We start from the raw sequence: 24,140 nt of genomic DNA, 5'->3' as shown, positions 1-24,140 counted from the left end.
TCCATCTCTAACCCCCTCTCTGACCGTCTCCATCTCTAACCCCCCCTCTCTGACTTTCTCCAACTCTAACCCCCTCTCTGACCGTCTCCAACTCTAACCCCCTCTCTGACGGTCTCCGTATCTAACCCGCTCTCTGACGGTCTCCATATCTAACCCCCTCTCTGACGGTCTCCATCTCTAACCCTCTCTCTGACGGTCTCCAACTCTAACCCCCTCTCTGACTGTCTCCATCTCTAACCCTCTCGCTTTGACTGTCTCCAACTCTAACCCCCTCCCTCCATCTCAAACCCCATCTCTAACCCTCTCTCTCCATCTCTAACCCCCTCTCTGACTGGATCCATCTCTAACCCCCTCTCTGACCGTCTCCATCTCTAACCCTCTCTCTGACCGTCTCCATCTCTAACCCTCTCTCTGACCGTCTCCATCTCTAACCCTCTCTGACCGTCTCCATCTCTAACCCTCTCTGACCGTCTCCATCTCTAACCCTCTCTCTGACCGTCTCCATCTCTAACCCTCTCCCTGACCGTCTCCATCTCTAACCCTCTCCCTGACCGTCTCCATCTCTAACCCTCTCCCTGACCGTCTCCATCTCTAACCCTCTCCCTGACCGTCTCCAACTCTAACCCCCTCTCTGACCGTCTCCATCTCTAACCCCCCCTCTCTGACCGTCTCCATCTCTAACCCCCCCTCTCTGACCGTCTCCAACTCTAACCCCCCCTCTCTGACCGTCTCCATCTCTAACCCCCCCTCTCTGACCGTCTCCATCTCTAACCCCCTCTCTGACCGTCTCCATCTCTAACCCCCTCTCTGACCGTCTCCAACTCTAACCCCCTCTCTGACCGTCTCCATCTCTAACCCCCCCTCTCTGACCGTCTCCATCTCTAACCCCCCCTCTCTGACCGTCTCCAACTCTAACCCCCCCTCTCTGACGTCTCCAACTCTAACCCCCCCTCTCTGACCGTCTCCAACTCTAACCCCCCCTCTCTGACGTCTCCAACTCTAACCCCCCCTCTCTGACTTTCTCCAACTCTAACCCCCTCTCTGACAGTCTCCATCTCTAACCCTCTCGCTTTGACCGTCTCCAACTCTAACCCCCCTCTCTGACGGTCTCCGTATCTAACCCGCTCTCTGACGGTCTCCATATCTAACCCCCTCTCTGACGGTCTCCGTATCTAACCCCCTCTCTGACGGTCTCCATCTCTAACCCTCTCTCTGACGGTCCCCAACTCTAACCCTCTCTCTGACGGTCTCCAACTCTAACCCCCTCTCTGACTGTCTCCATCTCTAACCCTCTCGCTTTGACTGTCTCCAACTCTAACCCCCTCTCTCCATCTCAAACCCCATCTATCTGACTGTCTCCATCTCTAACCCTCTCTCTCCATCTCTAACCCCCTCTCTGACTGGCTCCATCTCTAACCCCCTTTCTGACTGGCTCCAACTCTAACCGGCTCCATCTCTAACCCCCTCTCTGACCGTCTCCATCTCTAACCCTCTCTGACCGTCTCCATCTCTAACCCTCTCTCTGACCGTCTCCATCTCTAACCCTCTCTCTGACCGTCTCCATCTCTAACCCTCTCCCTGACCGTCTCCATCTCTAACCCTCTCCCTGACCGTCTCCATCTCTAACCCTCTCCCTGACCGTCTCCATCTCTAACCCTCTCCCTGACCGTCTCCAACTCTAACCCCCTCTCTGACCGTCTCCAACTCTAACCCCCTCTCTGACCGTCTCCATCTCTAACCCCCCCTCTCTGACCGTCTCCAACTCTAACCCCCCCACTCTGACCGTCTCCAACTCTAACCCCCCCTCTCTGACGTCTCCATCTCTAACCCCCTCTCTGACCGTCTCCATCTCTAACCCCCTCTCTAACCGTCTCCATCTCTAACCCTCTCTCTGACGGTCTCCATATCTAACCCCCTCTCTGACGGTCTCCGTATCTAACCCCCTCTCTGACGGTCTCCATCTCTAACCCTCTCTCTGACGGTCTCCAACTCTAACCCTCTCTCTGACGGTCTCCAACTCTAACCCTCTCTCTGACGGTCTCCAACTCTAACCCCATCTATCTGACTGTCTCCATCTCTAACCCTCTCTCTCCATCTCTAACCCCCTCTCTGACTGGCTCCATCTCTAACCCCCTTTCTGACTGGCTCCAACTCTAACCGGCTCCATCTCTAACCCCCTCCATCTCTAACCCTCTCTCTGACCGTCTCCATCTCTAACCCTCTCTCTGACCGTCTCCATCTCTAACCCTCTCTGACCGTCTCCATCTCTAACCCTCTCTCTGACCGTCTCCATCTCTAACCCTCTCCCTGACCGTCTCCATCTCTAACCCTCTCCCTGACCGTCTCCATCTCTAACCCTCTCCCTGACCGTCTCCATCTCTAACCCTCTCCCTGACCGTCTCCAACTCTAACCCCCTCTCTGACCGTCTCCAACTCTAACCCCCTCTCTGACCGTCTCCAACTCTAACCCCCTCTCTGACCGTCTCCAACTCTAACCCCCTCTCTGACCGTCTCCATCTCTAACCCCCCCTCTCTGACTTTCTCCAACTCTAACCCCCTCTCTGACAGTCTCCATCTCTAACCCTCTCGCTTTGACCGTCTCCAACTCTAACCCCCCTCTCTGACGGTCTCCGTATCTAACCCGCTCTCTGACGGTCTCCATATCTAACCCCCTCTCTGACGGTCTCCGTATCTAACCCCCTCTCTGACGGTCTCCATCTCTAACCCTCTCTCTGACGGTCTCCAACTCTAACCCTCTCTCTGACGGTCTCCAACTCTAACCCTCTCTCTGACGGTCTCCAACTCTAACCCCCTCTCTGACTGTCTCCATCTCTAACCCTCTCGCTTTGACTGTCTCCAACTCTAACCCCCTCTCTCCATCTCAAACCCCATCTATCTGACTGTCTCCATCTCTAACCCTCTCTCTCCATCTCTAACCCCCTCTCTGACTGGCTCCATTTCTAACCCCCTTTCTGACTGGCTCCAACTCTAACCGGCTCCATCTCTAACCCCCTTTCTGACTGGCTCCAACTCTAACCCTCTCTCTGACTGGCTCCATCTCTTACCCCATCTATCTGACTGTCTCCATCTCTAACCCTCTCTCTCCATCTCTAACCCTCTCTCTCCATCTCTAGCCCTCTCTGACTGTCTCCATCTCTAACCCCCTCTCTCCGACTGTCCATCTCTAATCCCAAGTTCTTCCAACAAGCCCTCACGTCACTTCCAGCTGACAGGAATCCACAGCCCTGCCATGCCAGTAACATAAAGAGAGGGAGGGAGAGTGTTCCCATCTGTCAGATCCAGTGGTCCCAGTGGACATCAACACTGTTTGGTCTGTTTAACTGTCTTCACTCAGCCACAGACACAGTAAATGGTTAACAAACATAAATATGCCATTGGGGGGAAAATGGAATGTGAGCTGTGCATTTGTATAGTCTTGTTCCCAAAAACATTATCCTGGGCCACAAACCTTTCAGAACTCAACATACTGTACAATAAATTCTACAATCTCAAATTGGGCCCTTGTCCTATCTGTCCTATAAGATACGTTGCTCTGGATAACAACACAAATCGAAATGGAACATGATGGTTGTCTTGCACTCAATGTGCATAATTTGCCAAACAAAATGATTCAGTGAAGTCTTACCCTCTCTGGTCAACACAGTGATGGGTATGCCGGGGTCGCTGAGCTTGATGAAGGGTCCTCCCTCACTGTCCACTCCGTCTCTGGCCAGCAGGATGTTCTTGGTACACACAAAGCCATGCACTAGCTTCTTATCCTCCTACACAGACAGAGACAGAGAGAGATAGTCTAAGAGCTTTGCACACCTGGATTGTACAATATTTGCACATTATTCTTAAAGAAATTCTTCAAGCTCTGTCAAGTTGGTTGTTGCCATAGATTTTCAAGACGATTTAAGTCTAAACTAAGCCACTCAGAAACATTTAATGTTACCTTGGTAAGCAACTCCAGTGTATACTTGGCTTGTGTTTTAGGTTGTGTTTTAGGTTTTAGGTTATTGTACTTATTATTGCCTTATTGCAAACAGGATGCATGTTTAGGAATATTTTTATTCTGTTCAGGCTTCCTTCTTTTCACTTTGTGATGCAGGTTAGTATTGGGAAGTAACTACAAAGTTGTGGATCAATCCTCAGTTTCCTCCTATCACAGCCATTCAACTCTAACTTTTTTTTAAAGCCACCGTTGGCTTTATGGTGAAATCACTGAGTGGTTTTCTTCCTCTCTGGCAACTAAGTTAGGAAGGATGCCTGCAGCTGTTTTGATACACCATCCAAACTGTAAATTAATAACTTCACCATGTGCAAAGGGACATTCAATGTCTGCTTTTTTTCCAACGTCTACCAATAGGTGCCCTTATTTGGAAGGCATTGGGAAACCTCCCTGGTCTTTATGGTTGAATCTGTGTTTGAATCCACAACTCGAACTGAGGGACCTTACAGATGAGTGTATGTGTGGGGTACAGAGATGTAGTCATAAAAGCTAATGTTAAACACAGAGTCCATGCAATTATTATGTGACTTGTTAAGCACATTTTTACTCCTGAACTTATTTAGGCTTGCCATAACAAAGAGGTTGAAGACATTTCAGAGTGTGTTTTTCTTACCAGGTAGCTGAGAGCGCTGGCCAGTTGTTTGGCCACCTGGAACTTCCATGGTGTACTGAGAGGACTGTGTTGTCTCCGCATGAACATATCCAACGGACCTAACTGGACAAACTCCTCCACCATGATATCTGGGAGAGAGGGAGAGAGACGTGGACAGGGTTGCAAAGGGTCAAAAAACCTTCTGGTAAATTTCCATGGGAATTCAAACCCAGGAATTTGGGGAATTTAGCATAAATTCATCAAAAAAGTTAGCTAATAACCGTGAACCTTTTTGTGGGATACTCATAAGGCAATTCTAGGTCTTGTAGCATATTTTGGTTAAACTATCCCCAATTCAATGGAACTGCAACCCTCTGCATGCACTGTGCATTCTTGCAGTGCAGTCTTCCATCACATGTACAGCTGATTCTCAAGATCTTGCACACTAATGAGATGCTATTGAGCCCACACTACTACACTGTCTGAGCTTTCTGGTAAGTTTTGATTACAATACTGGGTGGGGTGAATATATTTGATATGACATACATTATTTTTTGTTAACTAGTAAATAGAGCCTACAGCAAAGTGTGTTTAAATCATTTCTAACTTGTTAACAATTTCTGCTAGTTAGTTTTTGCTACAATGTGGGTTTTAGCTTGCTTGAGACTGTTAATTCACCTGTTTCCATACATGTTTCATTTTAAAAAATGTATCTTACAAATGAGTTGTTAAATCAAACTGCTTAACTATTTATCTGTACATGGAATTGTATATGGGGTTTTTTAAAACTTTTTTTCTGATATTTACAGGAAAATTCCACGGGCATTATCTGATGTGTGGAGACATTTCACTGCAGCTAATGTAGAAGGACAATCTGTGTACATTTGCAAATACTGTGCCAAATCATATGTGAAGAATGCAACAAAGATGCAGAATCATCTGGCCAAGTACATAAAGTTCCCTCAGCGCTCACAACAAGCAACCTCTGACAAAAGTCCCTCTACTTCTATTCGAGGTGAAAATGATGAATCAGACACCTTATCGATAACAACAGCTCATGGTCCTCCTGGAATCAGACACCTTATCGATAACAACAGCTCATGGTCCTCCTGAAATCAGACACCTTATCGATAACAACAGCTCATAGTCCTCCTGGAATCAGACGTTTTTTTGACTCAATGGAGGAACATAGTCAGAGAAATGCTGATGTCTTGCTCGAGCTGTGTATGCAACTGGTTCACCTCTGATGCTCACAGGCAATGTGTATTGGAAGAGATTTCTGAATGTTCTTCACCCAGCATACACTCCTCCAACCAGACATGCTTTATCTACTCATTTGCTGGATGCAGAGTTCAACAGAGTTCAAGTGAAGGTCAAGAAAATCATAGAGAAAGCAGACTGTATTGCAATCATTTCTGATGGGTGGTTGAATGTTCTTGGGCAAGGAATAATTAACTACATCATCTCCACCCTTCAACCAGTATTCAGGAGTAGAAATGTACTTAACAATACACAGACACAAGGGACAACAGACACACCGGTCTCTACATTGCAGATGAGCTGAAGGCAGTCATCAATGAACTTGGACCACAGAAGGTATTTGCACTGGTGACAGACAATGCTGCGAACATGAAGGCTGCTTGGTCTAAAGTGGAGGAGTCCTACCCTCACATCACACCCATTGAATCTGCTTCTCTAGGACATTATGGCACTGAAAACAATGGATACACTCTACAAGAGAGCAAAGGAAATGGTTAGGTATGTGAAGGGTCCTCAACTTATAGCATCAATCTACCTCACCAAGCAAAGTGAGAAGAATAAGAGCACCACATTTAAGCTGCCCAGCAACACCTGTTGGGGTGGTGTTGTCATTATGTTTTACAGTCTCCTGGAGGGGAAGGAGTCTCTCCAAGAAATGGCCACATCACAGTCTGCCGATATGGACAGCCCCATCAAGGGGATCCTCCTGGATGATGTATTTTTGGATAGAGTGGTAAACAGCCTGAAACCTATAGCAGTAGTCATTGCACGGATTGAGGAAGACAATGCCATCCTGTCTGATGTTCAGACTCTGCTTGCAGAGGTAACAGAAGAAGTCCGTACTGCCCTGCCCACTTCACTGTTGCTCCAAGCAGAGGAAACTGCTGTTCTGAAATACATCAAAAAGCGTGAAGACTTCTGCCAGAAGCCCATACATGCCACAGCTTACATGTTGGGCCCCGAGTATGCTGGCAAGAGCATCCTGTCTGGTGCAGAGATCAACAAGGCCTTTGGTGTCATCATCACGTCTCGCCACCTTGGCCTGGATGAGGGCAATGTTCTTGGCAGTCTGAAAAAGTACACTTCCAAGCAAGGGCTTTGGGATGGAGAGGGGTCTGAATACTTTCCAAATGCACTCTACCTACAGTATGTAAAAATGCTGTTCATTGACTACATCTCAGCATTCAACACCATAGTGCTCTCAGGACCCTGGGACTGAATACCTCCCTCTGCAACTGGATCCTGGACTTCCTGATGGGCCTCCCCCAGGCAGTGAAGGTAGGAAACAACACATCCGCCACGTTGACCATCAACAAAGGTGCCCCTCAGGGGTGTGTGCTTATTCCCTTCCCGTACTCCCTGTTCACGCACGACTTCAAGGCCGCGCATGCCTCCAACACCTTTATGAAGTTTGCTGATGACCCAGCTATGGTAGGACTGATCACCGACAAGGATGAGGCAGTCTTAAGGTCTTCATTTTTATTTTATTTTTACCCCTCTTTATCCCCAATTTCGTGGTTTCCAATTGGTAGTTACAGTCTTGTCTCATCGCTGCAACTCCTGTACAGACTCGGGAGAAGCGAAGGTCGAGAGCCGAGCGTTCCCCTGAAACACAACTCAACCAAGCCGCACTGCTTTTTCACACAATGCCCACTTAACCTGGAAGTCAGCCGCAATGTGTCGGAGGAAACACTGTACACCTGGCGACCGTGTCAGCGTGTACTGCGCCCGGCCCGCCACAGGAGTCGCTAGTGCACGATGAGACAAGAACATCCCTGCCGGCCAAACCCTCCCCTAACCCGGGCGAAGCTGGGCCAATTGTGCGCCGCCCCATGGGTCTCCCATTCGCGGCCGGCTGCGATAGAGCCTGGACTCAAACCCAGAATCTTTAGTGGCACAGCCTTAGACCACTGCGCCACTCGGGAGGCCAGCCTAAAGTTCTACCACTGCACCATTGAGAGCATCTTGACTGCTTGCATCACCGCTTGGTATGGCAACGGCAAGGCACCCGAACGCAAGGTTCTACCAAGGTGGTGATTACAGCTAAGTACATCACTGGGGCCAAGCTCCCTGCCATCAAGGACCTCTATACCAGTCGGTGTCAGAGGAAGGCCCAAGAAATGGTCAGACTCAAGCCATACTGTTCTCTCTGCTACCGCATGGCAAGCGGTACTCATGCACCAGTCTGGAACCAACAAGACCCTAAACAGCTTCTATCACCAAGCCATTAGACTACTAAACAAGACTGCTACATAGCTTATCAAATGGACTACCTGCATTGACCCCCATTTTTGCACTCTCTCTCCTGCCCTGAAAACATTACTGTACTCATACGAAACATCTCCCACTAACTGGTTTAGACAGGTAAATCGTGTTCAGAGGGTACAGCACAGTATAGATGAATCTCAAACTGAACACTAAGTCCTTTATCAAGTGATCGACTGCTCAAAGTGATCGGTTTGAGATTCAACCTATGTCAACGTACTATTCAGTACTGAGTCAACAGCTCATGGGGAATTCATTAATTATAAATAATGACAAGTCCCATCATATCTGCTGATCTACTATTGCAATACTGTAGTATAGGTTCTGTATAGGTTCTGTATGAACACTGCACAGGAAGAGAGGTTTATAGGGTCATGTAGGTTACTGTGTGTGTGTGTGTGTGTGTGTGTGTGTGTGTGTGTGTGCACTCACTCTCAAGGTGGCGTACACAGACTCCATAGAGCAGGGCGATGTGCTTATGGGAGACCTGCCGCATCATACTAGCTGTCTCAAAAAAGGCCTGGGGAGAGAGAGGGATAACAGGAGAGAGAGGGATAGGAAGAGACAGGAGAGAGAGTGAGAGAGGGGGAGAACAGGAGCGAGAGAGAGAGGGGGAGAACAGGAGAGAGAGAGAGGGGGAGAACAGGAGAGAGAGAGAGAGAGAGAGAGAGAGAGAGAGAGGGAGAGAGAGAGTGATAGGCAGAGGGAGTGAGAGGGACAGATGGAGGACAGGAGAGAGACCGAGATGGAGGACAGGAGAGAGGGAGAGACAGAGAGGGAGAGGCAGGGGTGGGGGGGCAAGAGAGAGGGAGATAGATGGGGGACAGGAGGGAGAGACAGCGGGAGAGACAGATACAGATGGACAGGGGAGACGGAGGGAGAGACAGCGGGGGAGACAAATGGAGGACAGGAGAGAGAGAGTGAGAGGGAGAGACAGATACAGATGGAGGACAGGGGAGAAGGAGGGAGAGACAGCGGGGGAGACAGATGGAGGACAGGAGAGAGAGTGTGAGAGGGAGAGACAGAGGGAGAGAGAGGGAGAGATAGGGGGGAAGGACAGAGAGTGGGAGGCAGAGGGAGAGACAGAGATGGGGGACAGGAGAAGGAACGACAGAGGGGGAGACAGAGAGTCAGAGTTAGCTAATATGGAACGTGGCAAAATACTGACACAGTCTAATAAAAAGCATGAGCTGGTGCACCCCCAGAGAACATTATGTAGTGCTGAGTTGCTGACTAACAGAAATACACTGGAAGCTATTTAAATAAAGAGAGCCGCACACACATACACAATTGAGTCGGGAGTTTACATACACTTAGGTTGGAGTCATTGAAACTAGTTTTTCAACCACTCCACACATTTCTTGTTAACCTCATTGGGCTAGGGGGCAGTATTTTCACGTCTGGATGAAAAACGTGCCCAGAGTACACTGCTTGCAACTCAGGCCCAGAAGCTAGGATATGCATATTATTAGTAGATTTGGATAGAAAACACGTGGAAGTTTCTAAAACTGTTTGAATGATGTCTGCGAGTATAACATAACTCATATGGCAGGCGAAAACCTGATAAAAATCCAACCAGGAAGTGGGAAATCTGAGGTTTGTAGTTTTTCAAGTGATTGCCTATCCAATATCCAGTGTAAATTGGGTCAGATGGCACTTCCTAAGGCTTCCACTAGATGTCAACAGTCTTTATAAAGTTGTTTCAGTCTTCTATTGTGAAAGGGGAGAGAATAAGACCACTCACGGTAAGTGGCTCAGCTGAAAGCCTAAGTTGTTTATCACACGCGGCTGTGAGCGTGAGCTCCGTTCCCTTTCCTTTCTAATGACAACGGAATTGTCCGGTTGGAATATTATTGAAGATTTATGATAAAAACATCCTAAAAATGGCTTAAGGACAACAAAGGCAAGGTATTAAGGTGGCCATTACAAAGCCATGACCTCAATCTTATGGAAAATTGGTGGTCAGAGCTGAAAAAGTGTGTGTGAGCAAGGATACCTACAAACTTGACTCAGTTACACCAGCTCTGTCAGGAGGAATGGGACAAAATTCACTTAACTTATTGTGGGAAGCTTGTGGAAGGCTTCCCAAAACATTTGACCCAAGTTAAACAATTTAAAGGCAATGCTACCAAATACTAATTGAGCATATGTAAACTTCTGACCCACTGGGAATGTGATGAAAGAAATAAAAGCTCAATTAAATCATTCTCTCTGCTATTATTCTGACATAAAGTGGTGATCCTAACTGACCTAAAACAGGGAATGTTTACTAGGATTAAATGTCAGGAATTGTGAAAAACTGAGTTTAAATGTTTTTTGGCTAAGGTGTATGTAAACGCACGACTTTAACTGTATACATACATACATTACATTACATACACACATACGGATGAACTTTGATCATTGAGATAGTAAATGAATAATAGGAAATGAAAGATAATTAGTTTTATGTCTCTGAAGAAAGACAGATGGCTTCGGAATGTGTTGGGGGGATGAGAGGAGAGCAACGTGTGAAACAGGGGAGACAGATGAACATCTGTAGATTAGATGAAGGAGGGATTGAGTTCAGGAGGTGAGGACAGATTCTCTTAAGGGAGTAATAAAGGTTTGTTATCCTGTTACCCTCTTTATTAGCTTCATGTGGAGCCATAAAACATAGGAATTGGAGAGAAGGACGAGTGTTTTAAGTAGGATGTATATAACTGTGATGGGAGAAATGTTTTGCTGTCTGATTACAGCTGTAAAGAACCTTTGCGAAGAATTAAACTTGGTTAAAGCTTCTCTAGTGTCCGTGGGATATTTACTCTGAAAGATATACATTTACTCTGAAAAAGAAGAACCTAACAATACACACACACACACACGCGTGCACAGGCACGCAAGCACACGCACGCACGCACACGCAGTGATGTATTGGGTAAAAAACACCAACTTTTCGGCATCACTGTGCCTTCTTCACTCTTCTTGAGGGAGTCCCTAAAGTAATCCCATGATGTAGATGGTGTATGTGTGTCTTACCAGGGAGATGTCTCTGTGTCCAGACCCCAACACCTTCAGCACTACTTTGAGCTCCTGAGAGGGATAGTATCCTGCATCCTCCTCACTCTTCACCTTCAGTACTCCAGCATAGATGTTGGTCCGGGTACCCAGCCCCAGGTGCTCTCCCTGATAGATACAGGAGGAAGAGGACAGAGAGTTAGTCAATACACACTCATAACATACACACATCGTAAATACACACTGGAGACAAACACCAGTAAGAAAACACTGAAGGGCTGAAGTGCCTAGAAGAGTAAAGATTGACAAAGTCTCTTTCAGCCGATGGATGGATGGATGTGACTGAGGTACGGTTTGTGTGTGTAGCAAAGTGTAATGTAGCAGAGTGTGTAGTGTGTGTCTAGCAGTGTGTGTAGAGTGTGTCTAGCAGTGTGTGTAGAGTGTGTCTAGCAGTGTGTGTAGAGTGTGTCTAGCAGTGTGTGTAGAGTGTGTCTAGCAGTGTGTGTAGAGTGCATGTGTTTTATTATTTTTATTTCACCTTTATTTAAAAAGGTAAGCTAGTTGAGAACAAGTTCTCATTTACAACTGCGACCTGGCCAAGATAAAGCAAAGCAGTGTGACACAAACAACAACACAGAGTTACACATGGAGTAAACAAGCGTACAGTCACAATAGGGAAAAAAAGAAAGTCTGGGTACAGTGTGTGCAGTTGGCATGAGGTGGAAAGGCAATAAATAGGCCATAGTAGCAAAGTAATTACAATTTAGCAGATTAACACTGGAGTGATAGATGAGCAGATGATGATGTATAAGTAGTGATACTGGTGTGCAGAAGAGCAGCAAAGTAAATAGAAACAATATGGGAATGAGGTAGGTAGATTGGGAGGGCAATTTACAGATGGACTACAGTGCCTTGCGAAAGTATTCGGCCCCCTTGAACTTTGCGACCTTTTGCCAATTTTCAGGCTTCAAACATAAAGATATAAAACTGTATTTTTTTGTGAAGAATCAACAACAAGTGGGACACAATCATGAAGTGGAACGACATTTATTGGATATTTCAAAGTTTTTTAACAAATCAAAAACTGAAAAATTGGGCGTGCAAAATTATTCAGCCCCTTCACTTTCAGTGCAGCAAACTCTCTCCAGAAGTTCAGTGAGGATCTCTGAATGATCCAATGTTGACCTAAATGACTAATGATGATAAATACAATCCACTGTGTGTAATCAAGTCTCCGTATAAATGCACCTGCACTGTGATAGTCTCAGAGGTCCGTTAAAAGCGCAGAGAGCATCATGAAGAACAATGAACACACCAGGCAGGTCCGAGATACTGTTGTGAAGAAGTTTAAAGCCGGATTTGGATACAAAAAGATTTCCCAAGCTTTAAACATCCCAAGGAGCACTGTGCAAGCGATAATATTGAAATGGAAGGAGTATCAGACCACTGCAAATCTACCAAGACCTGGCTGTCCCTCTAAACTTTCAGCTCATACAAGGAGAAGACTGATCAGAGATGCAGCCAAGAGGCCCATGATCACTCTGGATGAACTGCAGAGATCTACAGCTGAGGTGGGAAACTCTGTCCATAGGACAACAATCAGTCGTATATTGCACAAATCTGGCCTTTATGGAAGAGTGGCAAGAAGAAAGCCATTTCTTAAAGATATCCATAAAAAGTGGAGTTTAAAGTTTGCCACAAGCCACCTGGGAGACACACCAAACATGTGGAAGAAGGTGCTCTGGTCAGATGAAACCAAAATTGAACTTTTTGGCAACAATGCAAAACGTTATGTTCGGCGTAAAAGCAACACACCATCCCCACTGTCAAACATGGTGGTGGCAGCATCATGGTTTGGGCATGCTTTTCTTCAGCAGGGACAGGGAAAATGGTTAAAATTGATGGGAAGATGGATGGAGCCAAATACAGGACCATTCTGGAAGAAAACCTGATGGAGTCTGCAAAAGACCTGAGACTGGGACGGAGATTTGTCTTCCAACAAGACAATGATCCAAAACATAAAGCAAAATCTACAATGGAATGGTTAAAAAATAAACATATCCAGGTGTTAGAATGGCCAAGTCAAAGTCCAGACCTGAATCCAATCGAGAATCTGTGGAAAGAACTGAAAACTGCTGTTCACAAATGCTCTCCATCCAACCTCACTGAGCTCGAGCTGTTTTGCAAGGGGGAATGGGCAAAAAATGTCAGTCTCTCGATGTGCAAAACTGATAGAGACATACCCCAAGCGACTTACAGCTGTAATCGCAGCAAAAGGTGGCGCTACAAAGTATTAACTTAAGGGGGCTGAATAATTTTGCACGCCCAATTTTTCAGTTTTTGATTTGTTAAAAAAGTTTGAAATATCCAATAAATGTCGTTCCACTTCATGATTGTGTCCCACTTGTTGTTGATTCTTCACAAAAAAATACAGTTTTATATCTTTATGTTTGAAGCCTGAAATGTGGCAAAAGGTTGCAAAGTTCAAGGGGGCCGAATACTTTCGCAAGGCACTGTATGTACAGCTGCAGCGATCGGTTACCTGCTCAGATAGCTGATGTTTAAAGTTAGTGAGGGAAATATGTTTCCATCTTCAGCGATTTTTGCAATTCATTCCAGTCACTGGCAGCAGAGAACTGGAAGGAAAGGCGGCCAAAGAGGTGTTGGATTTGGGGATGACCTGTGAGATATACCTGCTGGAGTGCGTGCTACGGGTGGGTGCTGCTGTGGTGACCAGTGAGCTGAGATAAGGCGGCGCTTTACCTAGCATAGACTTATAGATGACCTGGAGCCAGTGGGTCTGGCGATGAATATGTAGCGAGGGCCAGCCGACTAGAGTATACAGATCGCAGTGGTGGGTGGTATAAGGCGCTTGGTAACACTTCGGATGGCACTGTAATAAACTACATCCAATTTGCTGAGTAGAGTATTGGAGGCTATTTTGTAGATGACATCGCCGAAGTCGAGGATCGGTAGGATAGTCAGTTTTACTAGGGTAAGTTTGGCGGCGTGAGTGAAGGAGGCTTTTTTTGCAAAATAGAAAGACGATTCTAGATTTAATTTTGGATTGGAGATGTTAAATATGAGTCTGGAAGGAGAGTTTACAGTCTAGCCAGACACCTAGGTATTTGTAGTTGTCCACGTATTCAAGGTCAGAACCGTCCAGAGTAGTGATGCTAGTCGGGCGGGCAGGTGCGGGCAGCGAACGGTTGAAAAGTATGCATTTAGCTTTGCTAGCGTTTAAGAGCAGTTGGAGGCCACGGAAGGAGTGTTGTGTGGCATTGAAGCTCGTTTGGAGGTTTGTTAACACAGTGTCCAAAGAAGGGCCAGATGTATACAGAATGGTGTCGTCTGCGTAGAGGTGGATCAGAGAATCACCAGCAGCAAGAGCAACATCATTGATGTATACAGAGAAAAGAGTCGGCCCGAGAATTGTACCCTGTGGAATCCCCATAGAGACTGCCAGAGGTCCGGACAATAGGCCCTCCGATTTGACACACTGAACTTTGTCTGCGAAGTAGTTGGTGAACTAGGCGAGGCAGTCATTTTAGAAACCAAGGCTATTGAGTCTGCCGATAAGAATATGGTGAGTGACAGAGTCGAAATCCTTGGCCAAGTCGATGAAGCGGCTGCACAGTACTGTCTTTTATCAATGGCGGTTATGATATCGTTTAGTACCTTGAGTGTGTCTGAGTTGCACCCAGGACCAGCTCGGAAATCGGATTGCACAGCGGAGAAGGTATGGTGAGATTCGAAATGGTCAGGGATCTGTTTATTTACTTGGCTTTCAAACACTTTAGAAAGGCAGGGCAGGGCCAAACTGTCTAACAGTTTGGGTCTAGAGTGTCACTCCCTTTGAAGAGGGGGATGACCGCGGCAGCTTTCCAATCTTTAGGGATCTCGGAGGATACAAAAGAGGTTGAACAGACAGGTAATAGGGGTTGCAACGATGACGGCGGATAAATTTAGAAAGAGAGGGTCCAGATTGTCTAGCCCAGCTGATTTGTACGGGACCAGGTTTTGCAGCTCTTTCAGAACATCTGCGATCTGTATTTGGGTGAAGGAGAAGCTCGAGCAAGTAGCTGCGGGGGGTGCGGAGCTGTTGGCCGGGGTTGGAGTAGCCAGGAGGAAAGCATGGCCAGCCGTAGAGAAATGCTTATTGAAATGTTCAATTATCATGGTTTTAACGCTGGTGACCGTGTTGCCTACCCTCAGTACAGTGGGCAGCTGGGAGGAGGTGCTCTTGTTCTCCACGGACTTTACAGTGTCCCAAAACTTTTGGGAGTTAGAGCTACAGGATGCAAATTTTTGTTTGAAAAAGCTAGCCTTTGCTTTCCTGACTGTGTGTATTGGTTCCTGACTTCCCTGAACAGTTGCATATAGCGGGGACTATTTGATGCTATTGCAGTCCGCCACAGGATATTTTTGTGCGCATCAAGGGCAGTCAGGTTTGGAGTGAACCAAGGGCTATATCTGTTCTTAGTTCTACATTTTTTGAAAGGGGCATGCTTATTTAAGATGGTGAGAAAATTACTTTTAAAGAACGACCAGGCATCCTCCACTGACGGGATGAGGTCAATATCCTTCCAGGATACCCGGGCCAGGTCAATTAGAAAGGCCTGCTCGCAGAAGTGTTTTAGGGAGCGTTTGACAGTGATGAAGGGTGGTTGTTTGACCGCGGACCCATAGTGGATGCAGGCAATGAGGCAGTGATCGCTGAGATCCTGATTGAAAACAGCAGAGGTGTATTTGGAGGGCAAGTTGGTCAGGATAATATCTATGAGAGTGCCCATTTTTACGGATTTAGGGTTGTACCTCCTGGGTTCCTTGATGATTTGTGTGAGATTGAGGGCATCTAGCTTAGCTTGTAGGACTGCCAGGGTGTTAAGCATATCCCAGTTTAGGTCACCTAACAGAACGAACTCTGAAGATAGATTAGGGGCAATCAATTCACATATGGTGTCCATGGCACAGCTGGGAGCTGAGGGGGGTCTATAACAGATGGCAACGGTGAGAGACTTATTTCTGGAGAAATTAATTTTTTGAATTAGAAGCTGGAACTGTTTGGGCATAGACCTGGAAAGTATGACAGAACTTTGCAAGCTAACTCCTCCCCTTTTGGCAGTTCTATCTTGATGGAAAATGTTGTAGTTACGTATGGAAATCTAATAATTATTGGTGGCCTTCTAAGCCAGGATTCAGACATGGCAAGGACATCAGGGTTGGCGGAGTGTGCTAAAGCAGTGAGTAAAACAAACTTAGGGAGGAGGCTTCTGATGTTAACATGCATGAAACCAAGGCTTTTTCGATTACAGAAGTCAGCAAATGAGAGTGCGTGGGGACACGCAGGGCCTGGGTTAGCCTCCACATCACCCGAGGAACAGAGGAGGAGTAGGATGAGGGTATGGCTAAAGGCTAGCAAAACTGGTCGTCTAGTGCGTTGGAGACAGAGAATAAAAGGAGCAGATTTCTGGGTGTGGTGAATAGATTCAGGGCATAATGTGCAGACAGGGGTATGGTGGGGTTCGGGTACAGTGGAGGTAAGCCCAGGCACTGAGTGATGATAAGCGAGGTTGCATATCTGGACACGCTGGTTATACTGGGTGAGGTGGGACATGTTGAGTGGGTCTAGGGGCTCCGCAGTAAACTAAAACAATGATAATTATCCTAAACAACAGTATACAAAGGCATATTGACATTTGAGAGAGACATAAAGCGAGGCATAAAGCAATCACAGGTGTTGATTGGGAGAGTTAGCTAAGACAACAACAGGTAAGACAACAGCAGCTAATCAGCTAAGACAACAACAACAGGTAAAATGGCGATGAATGGGCAGAGAGGGTCGGTTAAAGGTAAACAAAGTGGAGTACCGTGATAAATGAACAGTCCAGCAGGCATCAGCTATGTACTCAAGTGATCATAGGGTCCAGGGTACAGCAATAGTTGGAACAGGGAAGCCGCGGGGTAGTCGTTGCGACGCTAGCACGCGGGAGACACAGTGTTTAAAGTTAGCAGGCCGGGGTAAGTAGAAGCGTCTGCTCCAACGTCCGGCAAAGGCCGGTTGAAGGCACAGCTGATGGAATTACGTCTGCGGACCAATTGTGATGGTACGGCGGGGTGCCGTGTCGGCGACGGGACCAGGCCAGATGGCGAAAGAGGTATTGTAGTTGTGGTAATTTCATTTGCTAGCCGGGAGATGCGCCTGGCTCAGGGCTAGCTTCGGGGCTGGGTCACTTAATGGCAGCTAGCTAGCTGTGATGATCAATGGTCCAAGGTTTACGGCAGGAATCCGACGTTGTAGTGGAGAAAAACAGTCCGAGGCTGGCAGGTATTATCCAGGCTAAAAAACGTCTGGTGCCTGAGCAGAGGGTAAAGGCCACTAGCAGTGGCTAACAATGACTAATTAGCTAGTAGCTAATTAGCTGGCTAGCTGTTGAAGAAAGTTTTGGCTAGAAGGTCTAAAAAATAGTGGATCCGTGTCACTGAGTGAGGCGGGTTACTGGAAGGTATATTTAATTTAAAAAGGGAAAAAGAGATTGAAAAATAAATTGGAATATATACAAAAAATACAAAAAGTAAACGAGAGGACGACAAACCACGTCTGCACTGCTACGCATTCTTGAGAAAAAAAACGAAGAAAAAAAACGTATGTGGTTCTAGCAGTGTGTGTGTGTAGCAGTGTGTCGCAGTGTATGTAGAGGTGTGTGCGTAGCAGTGTGTGTGCGTAGCAGTGTGCGAAGAGTGTGTGTGTGTAGAGGTGTGTGTAGAGGTGTGTGTGTCGCAGTGTGTGTGTTTGTGATACAGCACCTGCATGATCTCCTCCTTGAGAATCCTGTGGAAGCTCAGTTGACTCTCCTGCAGGGTTGTTTGGGGAACCAGCACTCTGTCCTTAGTCACCACCAGCAGGTTGGACACCTCTGAAACACACACGCACACACACATTAGCCAGTGCAGCACACACCAGGGCACACAACAGGCCCAGGGCAGCACACACAACAACAACAAAAAGCTTTAAGGCCCAGTGCAGCCCACACCAGGGCACACAACAGGCCCAGTGCAGCACACACCAGGGCACACAACAGGCCCAGTGCAGCACACACCAGGGCACACAACAGGCCCAGTGCAGCACACACCAGGGTACACAACAGGCCCAGTGCAGCACACACACCAGGGCACACAACAGGCCCAGTGCAGCACACACACCAGGGCACACAACAGGCCCAGTGCAGCACACACCAGGGCACACAACAGGCCCAGTGCAGCACACAACAGGCCCAGTGCAGTCAAAACGTGATTTTCCTGTTTTATATGTACGTCCACAATATTTGGTTGGAATAATATTGTGAAAATGTGAAAATGATGATAATGCCTTTTTAGTATAAGAACTGTTTGAAAAGACCGCCTGATATTTCAGCCTGTTGTGGTGGGATGGAGATTTGGCCTTCCATGGTGACATCGCCATGTGGTAAATTAGTTAAAAGGGAAAAAAAATTCAACTTCATATTCATCATCTCCAGAACCACCCCAACATCAACTTACGTTTGTATATATAGTTGCAGTCGGAAGTTTATATACACGTAGGTAGGAGTCATTAAAACTCTTTTTTCATCCACTCCAAAAATGTCTTGTTAACAAACTATAGGTTTGGCAAGTCGGTTAGGCCATCTACTTGGTTCAAGACGCAAGTAATTTTTCTTGTTTACAGACAGATTATTTCACCTATTCACTGTATCACAATTCCAGTGGGTCAGAAGTTTACATACACTAAGTTGACTGTGGCTTTAAACAGCTTGGAAAATTCAAGAAAATTATGTCATGACTTTTGATAGGCTAATTGATGTCATTTGAGTCAATTGGAGGTGTACCTGTGGATGTATTTCAAGACCTACCTTCAAACTCAGTGCCTCTTTGCTTGGCATCATGGGAAATCAAAAGAAATCAGCCAAGACCTCAGAAAAAGAAATTGTAGACCTCCACAAGTCTGGTTCATCCTTGAGAGCAATTTCCAAAGGTACCTGAAGGTACCACGCTCATCTGTACAAACAATAGTACGCAAGTATAAACACCATGGGACCACACAGCCGTCATACCTCTCAGAAAGGAGACACATTCTGTCTCCTAGAAATGACCGTACTTTGGTGAGAAAAGTGCAAATCAATCACAGAACAACAGCAAAGGACCTTGTGAAGATGCTGGAGGAAACAGGTACAAAAGTATCTATATCCACAGTAAAATGAGTCCTATATCTACATAACCTGAAAGGCCGCTCAGCAAGGAAGAATCCACTGCTCTAAAGCCGCCATTAAAAAAGCCAAACTACGGTTTGCATGGGGACAAAGATCGTACTTTTTGGAGAAATGTCCTCCGGTCTGATGAAACAAAAATATAACTGTTTGGCATTAATGACCATCATTATGTTTGGAGGAAATAGGGGGAGGCTTGCAAGCCGAAGAACACCATCCCAACCTTGAAGCATGGGGGTGGCAGCATCATGTTGTGGGGGTGCTTTGCTGCAGGAGGGACTGGTGCACTTCACAAAATAGATGGCATCATGGGGCGGGAAAATTATGTGGATATGTTGAAGCAACATCTCAAGACATCAGTCAGGAAGTTAAAGCTTGGTCGCAAATGGGTCTTCCAAATGGACAATGACCCCAAGCATACTTCCAAAGTTGTGGCAAAATGGCTTAAGGACAACAAAGGCAAGGTATTGGAGAGGCCATCACAAAGCCATGACCTCAATCTTATAGAAAATATGTGGGTAGAACTGAAAAATTGTGTGCGAGCAAGGAAGCTTTCAAACCTGACTCAGTTACACCAGCTCTGTCAGAAGGAATGGGCCAAACTTATTGTGGGAAGCTTGTGGAAGGCTACCTGAAATGTTTGACCCAAGTTAAACAATTTAAAGGAAATGCTACCAAATACTAATTGAGCATATGTAAACTTCTGACCCACTGGGAATGTGATGAAAGAAATAAAAGCTTAAATAAATTCTCTCTACTATTATTCTGACATTTCACATTCTTAAAATAAAGTGCTGATCCTAACTGACCTAAGACAGGGAATTTATACTAGGATTAAATGTCCAGAATTGTGAAAAACTGAATTTAAATGTATTTGGCTAAGGTGTATGTAAACTTCTGACTTCAACTGTATAGTGTGTGTGGCCACACCCGTTGCTGACAGGTATATAAAATTGAGCGCACAGCCATGCAATCTCCATAGACAAACATTGGTAGTAGAATGGCCTTAGTGAAGTGCTCAGTGACTTTCAACATGACACAGTCATAGGATGCCACCTTTCCAACAAGTCAGTTCGTCAAATTTCTGCCCTGCTAGAGCTGCCCTGATCAAGTGTTGTTATTGTGAAGTGGAAACGTCTCGTAGCAACAACAGTAGAGCCCGCAAAGTGGCATTTAACAAATTATGAGGCATTGCCTACTAATTGGTTAATGGATGTCCTAATTGGTTAATGATGTCATTGGAAACACTTAACTTCCTCTCTTTTTTTTTATACAAAACATAGAACAGCTCCATGACACATACAGAACCAGTCAAATGTTTGGACACACCTATTCATTCAAGGGTTTTTCTTTATTTTACTATTTTCTATACTGTAGAATGATAGTGAAGACATTAAAACTATGAAATAACACATGGAATCATGTAGTAACCAAAAAATGTGTTAAAACAAAGCTAAATATATATGAGATTCTTCAAAGTAGCCACACTTTGCCTTGATGACAGCTTGACATTCTAGCAACCAGCTTCACCTGGAATGGTTTGTTGGCTTCATTTCCTTCACTCTGCGGTCCAACTCATCCCAAACCATCTCAATTGGGTTGAGGTCGGGTGATTGTGGAGGCCAGGTCATCTGATGCAGCACTCCATCACTCTCCTTCTTGGTCAAATAGCTCTTACTCAGCCTGGAGGTGTGTTGGGTCATTGTCCTGTTGAAAAACAAATTATTGTCTCACTAAGCACAAACCAGATGGGATGGCTTATCGCTGCAGAATGCTGTGGTTGCCATGCTGGTTAAGTGTGCCTTGAATTTTAAATAAATCACTGACAGTGTCACCAGAAAAGCACCCCTCACCTCCTCCTCCATGCTTCACAGTGGGAACCACACATGCAGAGATAATCCGTTCACCTACTCTGCGTTTCACAAAGAGAAGGAGGTTGGAACCAAAAATCTCAAATTTGGACTAATCAGACCAAAGACAGATTTCCACCGGTCTAACGTCTATTGCTGGTGTTTCTTGGCCCAAGCAAGTCTCTTCTTATTATTGGTGTCCTTTAGTAATGGTTTCTTTGCAGCAATTCGACCATGAAGGCCATATTCACGCAGTCTCCTCTGAACAGTTGATGTTGAGATGTGTCTGTTATTTGAATTCTGTGAATCATTTATTTGGGCTGCAATTTCTGAGGCTGGTAACGCTAATGAACTTATCCTCTGCAGCAGAGTTAACTCTGGGTCGTCCTTTCCTGTGGCAGTCTTCATGAGAGCCAGTTTCATCATAGCTCTTGATGGTTTTTGCCACTGCACTTGAAGATACTTAAAGTTCTTGACATATTCTGGATTGACTGACCTTCATGTCTTAAAGTAATGATGGACTGTCGTTTCTCTTTGCTTATTTGAGCTGTTCTTGCCATAATATGGACTTGGTCTTTTACCAAATAGGGCTAGGGCTACCTTCTGTTTACCACTCCTACCATGTCACAACACAACTGATTGGCTCAAACACATTAAGAAGGAAAGAAATTCCTCAAATGAACTTTTAACAAGGCACACTTGTTAATTGAAATGCATTCCAGGTGACCTCATGAAGCTAGTTGAGAGAATGCCAAGAGTGTACAAAGCTGTCATCAAGGCAAAGAGTGGCTACTTTGAAGAATCTAAAATCTAAAATGTATTTTAATTTCTTTAACACTTTTTTGGTTACTACATGATTCCATGTGTGTTATTCCATAGTTTGTATTCACTATTATTCTACAATGTAGAAAACAGTACAAATAAAGAAAAACTCTTGAATGAGTAGGTGTGTCCAAACTTTTGAATGCTACTGTATGTTGATGTCGGGGTGATGCTAGAGGTGATGAATATGTAGTTGAAAAAAATAGAAATGTCCCTTTAGTTAATAACAAAGAGAGTTCTAAACCTCAGCAAATTGTCCATTGTCCCCTCCCCATTCAGATCACTCCAAGACAGTCCTAGCTAAATTATTGCCTGAGAAATTGCTATTTGCAAAGAAGCTATTTTTTGTTTATTTTTGACCATTTTAATTGAAAACAATCATAATAAGGTACTTAAATTGTTGGAGATAAAAACAGCTGCATGGGACCTTTAAACTTTTCAGTTCTGGTACCTAATGAACACCACCCACGCTTCTGCAACAAAACACCAGTCTCCCTATCAGCTGGTATAGAATGAACAAAGACTATGAATGGCTTATACCATGTGGAGATGAAGCAACATTGTTTACATATCAACCCAAGAGACAATGTAGCCTGTTAACAAACAAAATGTAGGTCAAGGTACGCAATTTGTTGACTGTGACACGTGCTGTTGAGTTTGGTCTGACGTCTTTATTATTTGGTGGGGATGGGGCAAGGGGGGGGGGGGGGGGGGGGGGGGTCGGCTTGAAAACAACAAGTATGTCTGCTTGCATAAGCAAAATGGGTGTGTATATGAGAGTAGTACACATGAGTATATGCACGTTGGTGTGTGTGTGGAGTTTGAACGCCCCCGCAGTATGTGGCTGGGTGAAGAGGAAGTGATGTTCTGACAATACGAACTCTCTGTGGTTGACAACACACACACACACACACACACACACATTTTACTATCCTTGTGGGGACCAAACAATTGATTCCCATTCAAAATCCTAACCTGAATTCTACCCCTAAAATAGACTTTTTCCTTGTGGGGACTGGAAAAATGTCCACATTTGTGTGATTATTCCTTGTTTTACCATTTTATTGTTTTATTTCCCCTTCATTTAATTAACCAGGTAGGCTAGTTGAGAACAAGTTCTCATTTGCAACTGCGACCTGGCCAAGATAAAACATAGCAATTCGACACATACAACAACAGAGTTACACATGGAGTAAAACAAAACATAGTCAATAATACAGTAGAACAGAAGAAAACAAAAAGTATATATACAGTGAGAGCAAATGAGGAAAGATAAGGGAGTTAAGGCAATAAATAGGCCATGGTGGCGAAGTAATTACAATATAGCAACTAAACACTGGAATGGTAGATGTGCAGTAGGTGAATGTGCAAGTAGAGAAACTGGGGTGCAAAGGAGCAAGTTAAATAAATAAATACAGTATGGGGATGAGGTAGGTAGATAGATGGGCTATGTACAGGTGCAGTGATCTGTGAGCTGCTCTGACAGCTGGTGCTTAAAGCTAGTGAGGGAGATATGAGTCTCCAGCTTCAGAGATTTTTGCAGTTCGTTCCAGTCATTGGCAGCAGAGAACTGGAAGGAAAGATGACCAAAGGAAGAATTGGCTTTGGGGGTGACCAGTGAGATATACCTGCTGGAGCTTGTGCAACGGGTGGGTGCTGCTATGGTGACCAGTGAGCTGAGATAAGGCGGGGCTTTACCTAGCAAAGACTTGTAGATGACCTGGAGCCAGTGGGTTTGGCGACGAGTATGAAGCGAGGACCAGGCAACGAGAGCATACAGGTCGCAATGGTGGGTAGTGTATGGGGCTTTGGTGACAAAACGTATGGCACTGTGATAGACTGCATCCAGTTTGTTGAGTAGAGTGTAGGAGGCCATTCAATAGATGACATCACCGAAGTCGAGGATCGGTAGGATGGTCAGTTTTATGAGGGGTATGTTTGTCAGCATGAGTGAAGGATGCTTTGTTGCGATATAGGAAGCCGATTCTAGATTTAATTTTGGATTGGAGACGCTTAATGTGAGTCTGGAAGGAGAGTTTTCATTCTAACCAGACACCTAGGTATTTGTAGTTGTCCACGTATTCCAAGTCAGAGTAGTG

At 45.5% G+C, this 24,140-nt stretch overlaps 1 protein-coding gene across 1 annotated transcript in view; it reads right to left on the bottom strand.

The window, feature by feature from the left end:
* jak1 (Janus kinase 1) overlaps positions 1 to 24,140 on the bottom strand; it is a 78,957-nt gene that overhangs the window by 21,750 nt on the left and 33,067 nt on the right. The window contains exons 11-15 of the mRNA XM_036978622.1: positions 17,934 to 18,043; positions 11,148 to 11,294; positions 8,562 to 8,649; positions 4,626 to 4,753; positions 3,647 to 3,782 (exon numbers count right to left, since the gene is read on the bottom strand). Of these exons, the coding sequence (XP_036834517.1) occupies positions 3,647 to 3,782; positions 4,626 to 4,753; positions 8,562 to 8,649; positions 11,148 to 11,294; positions 17,934 to 18,043 (609 nt within the window). The remainder of the gene's footprint in view (positions 1 to 3,646; positions 3,783 to 4,625; positions 4,754 to 8,561; positions 8,650 to 11,147; positions 11,295 to 17,933; positions 18,044 to 24,140) is intronic.

Source organism: Oncorhynchus mykiss, chromosome 5 (assembly GCF_013265735.2).
Source record: "Oncorhynchus mykiss isolate Arlee chromosome 5, USDA_OmykA_1.1, whole genome shotgun sequence".
Classification (NCBI taxonomy): domain Eukaryota; kingdom Metazoa; phylum Chordata; class Actinopteri; order Salmoniformes; family Salmonidae; genus Oncorhynchus; species Oncorhynchus mykiss.
This window is presented reverse-complemented; position numbering and strand designations above follow the sequence as displayed.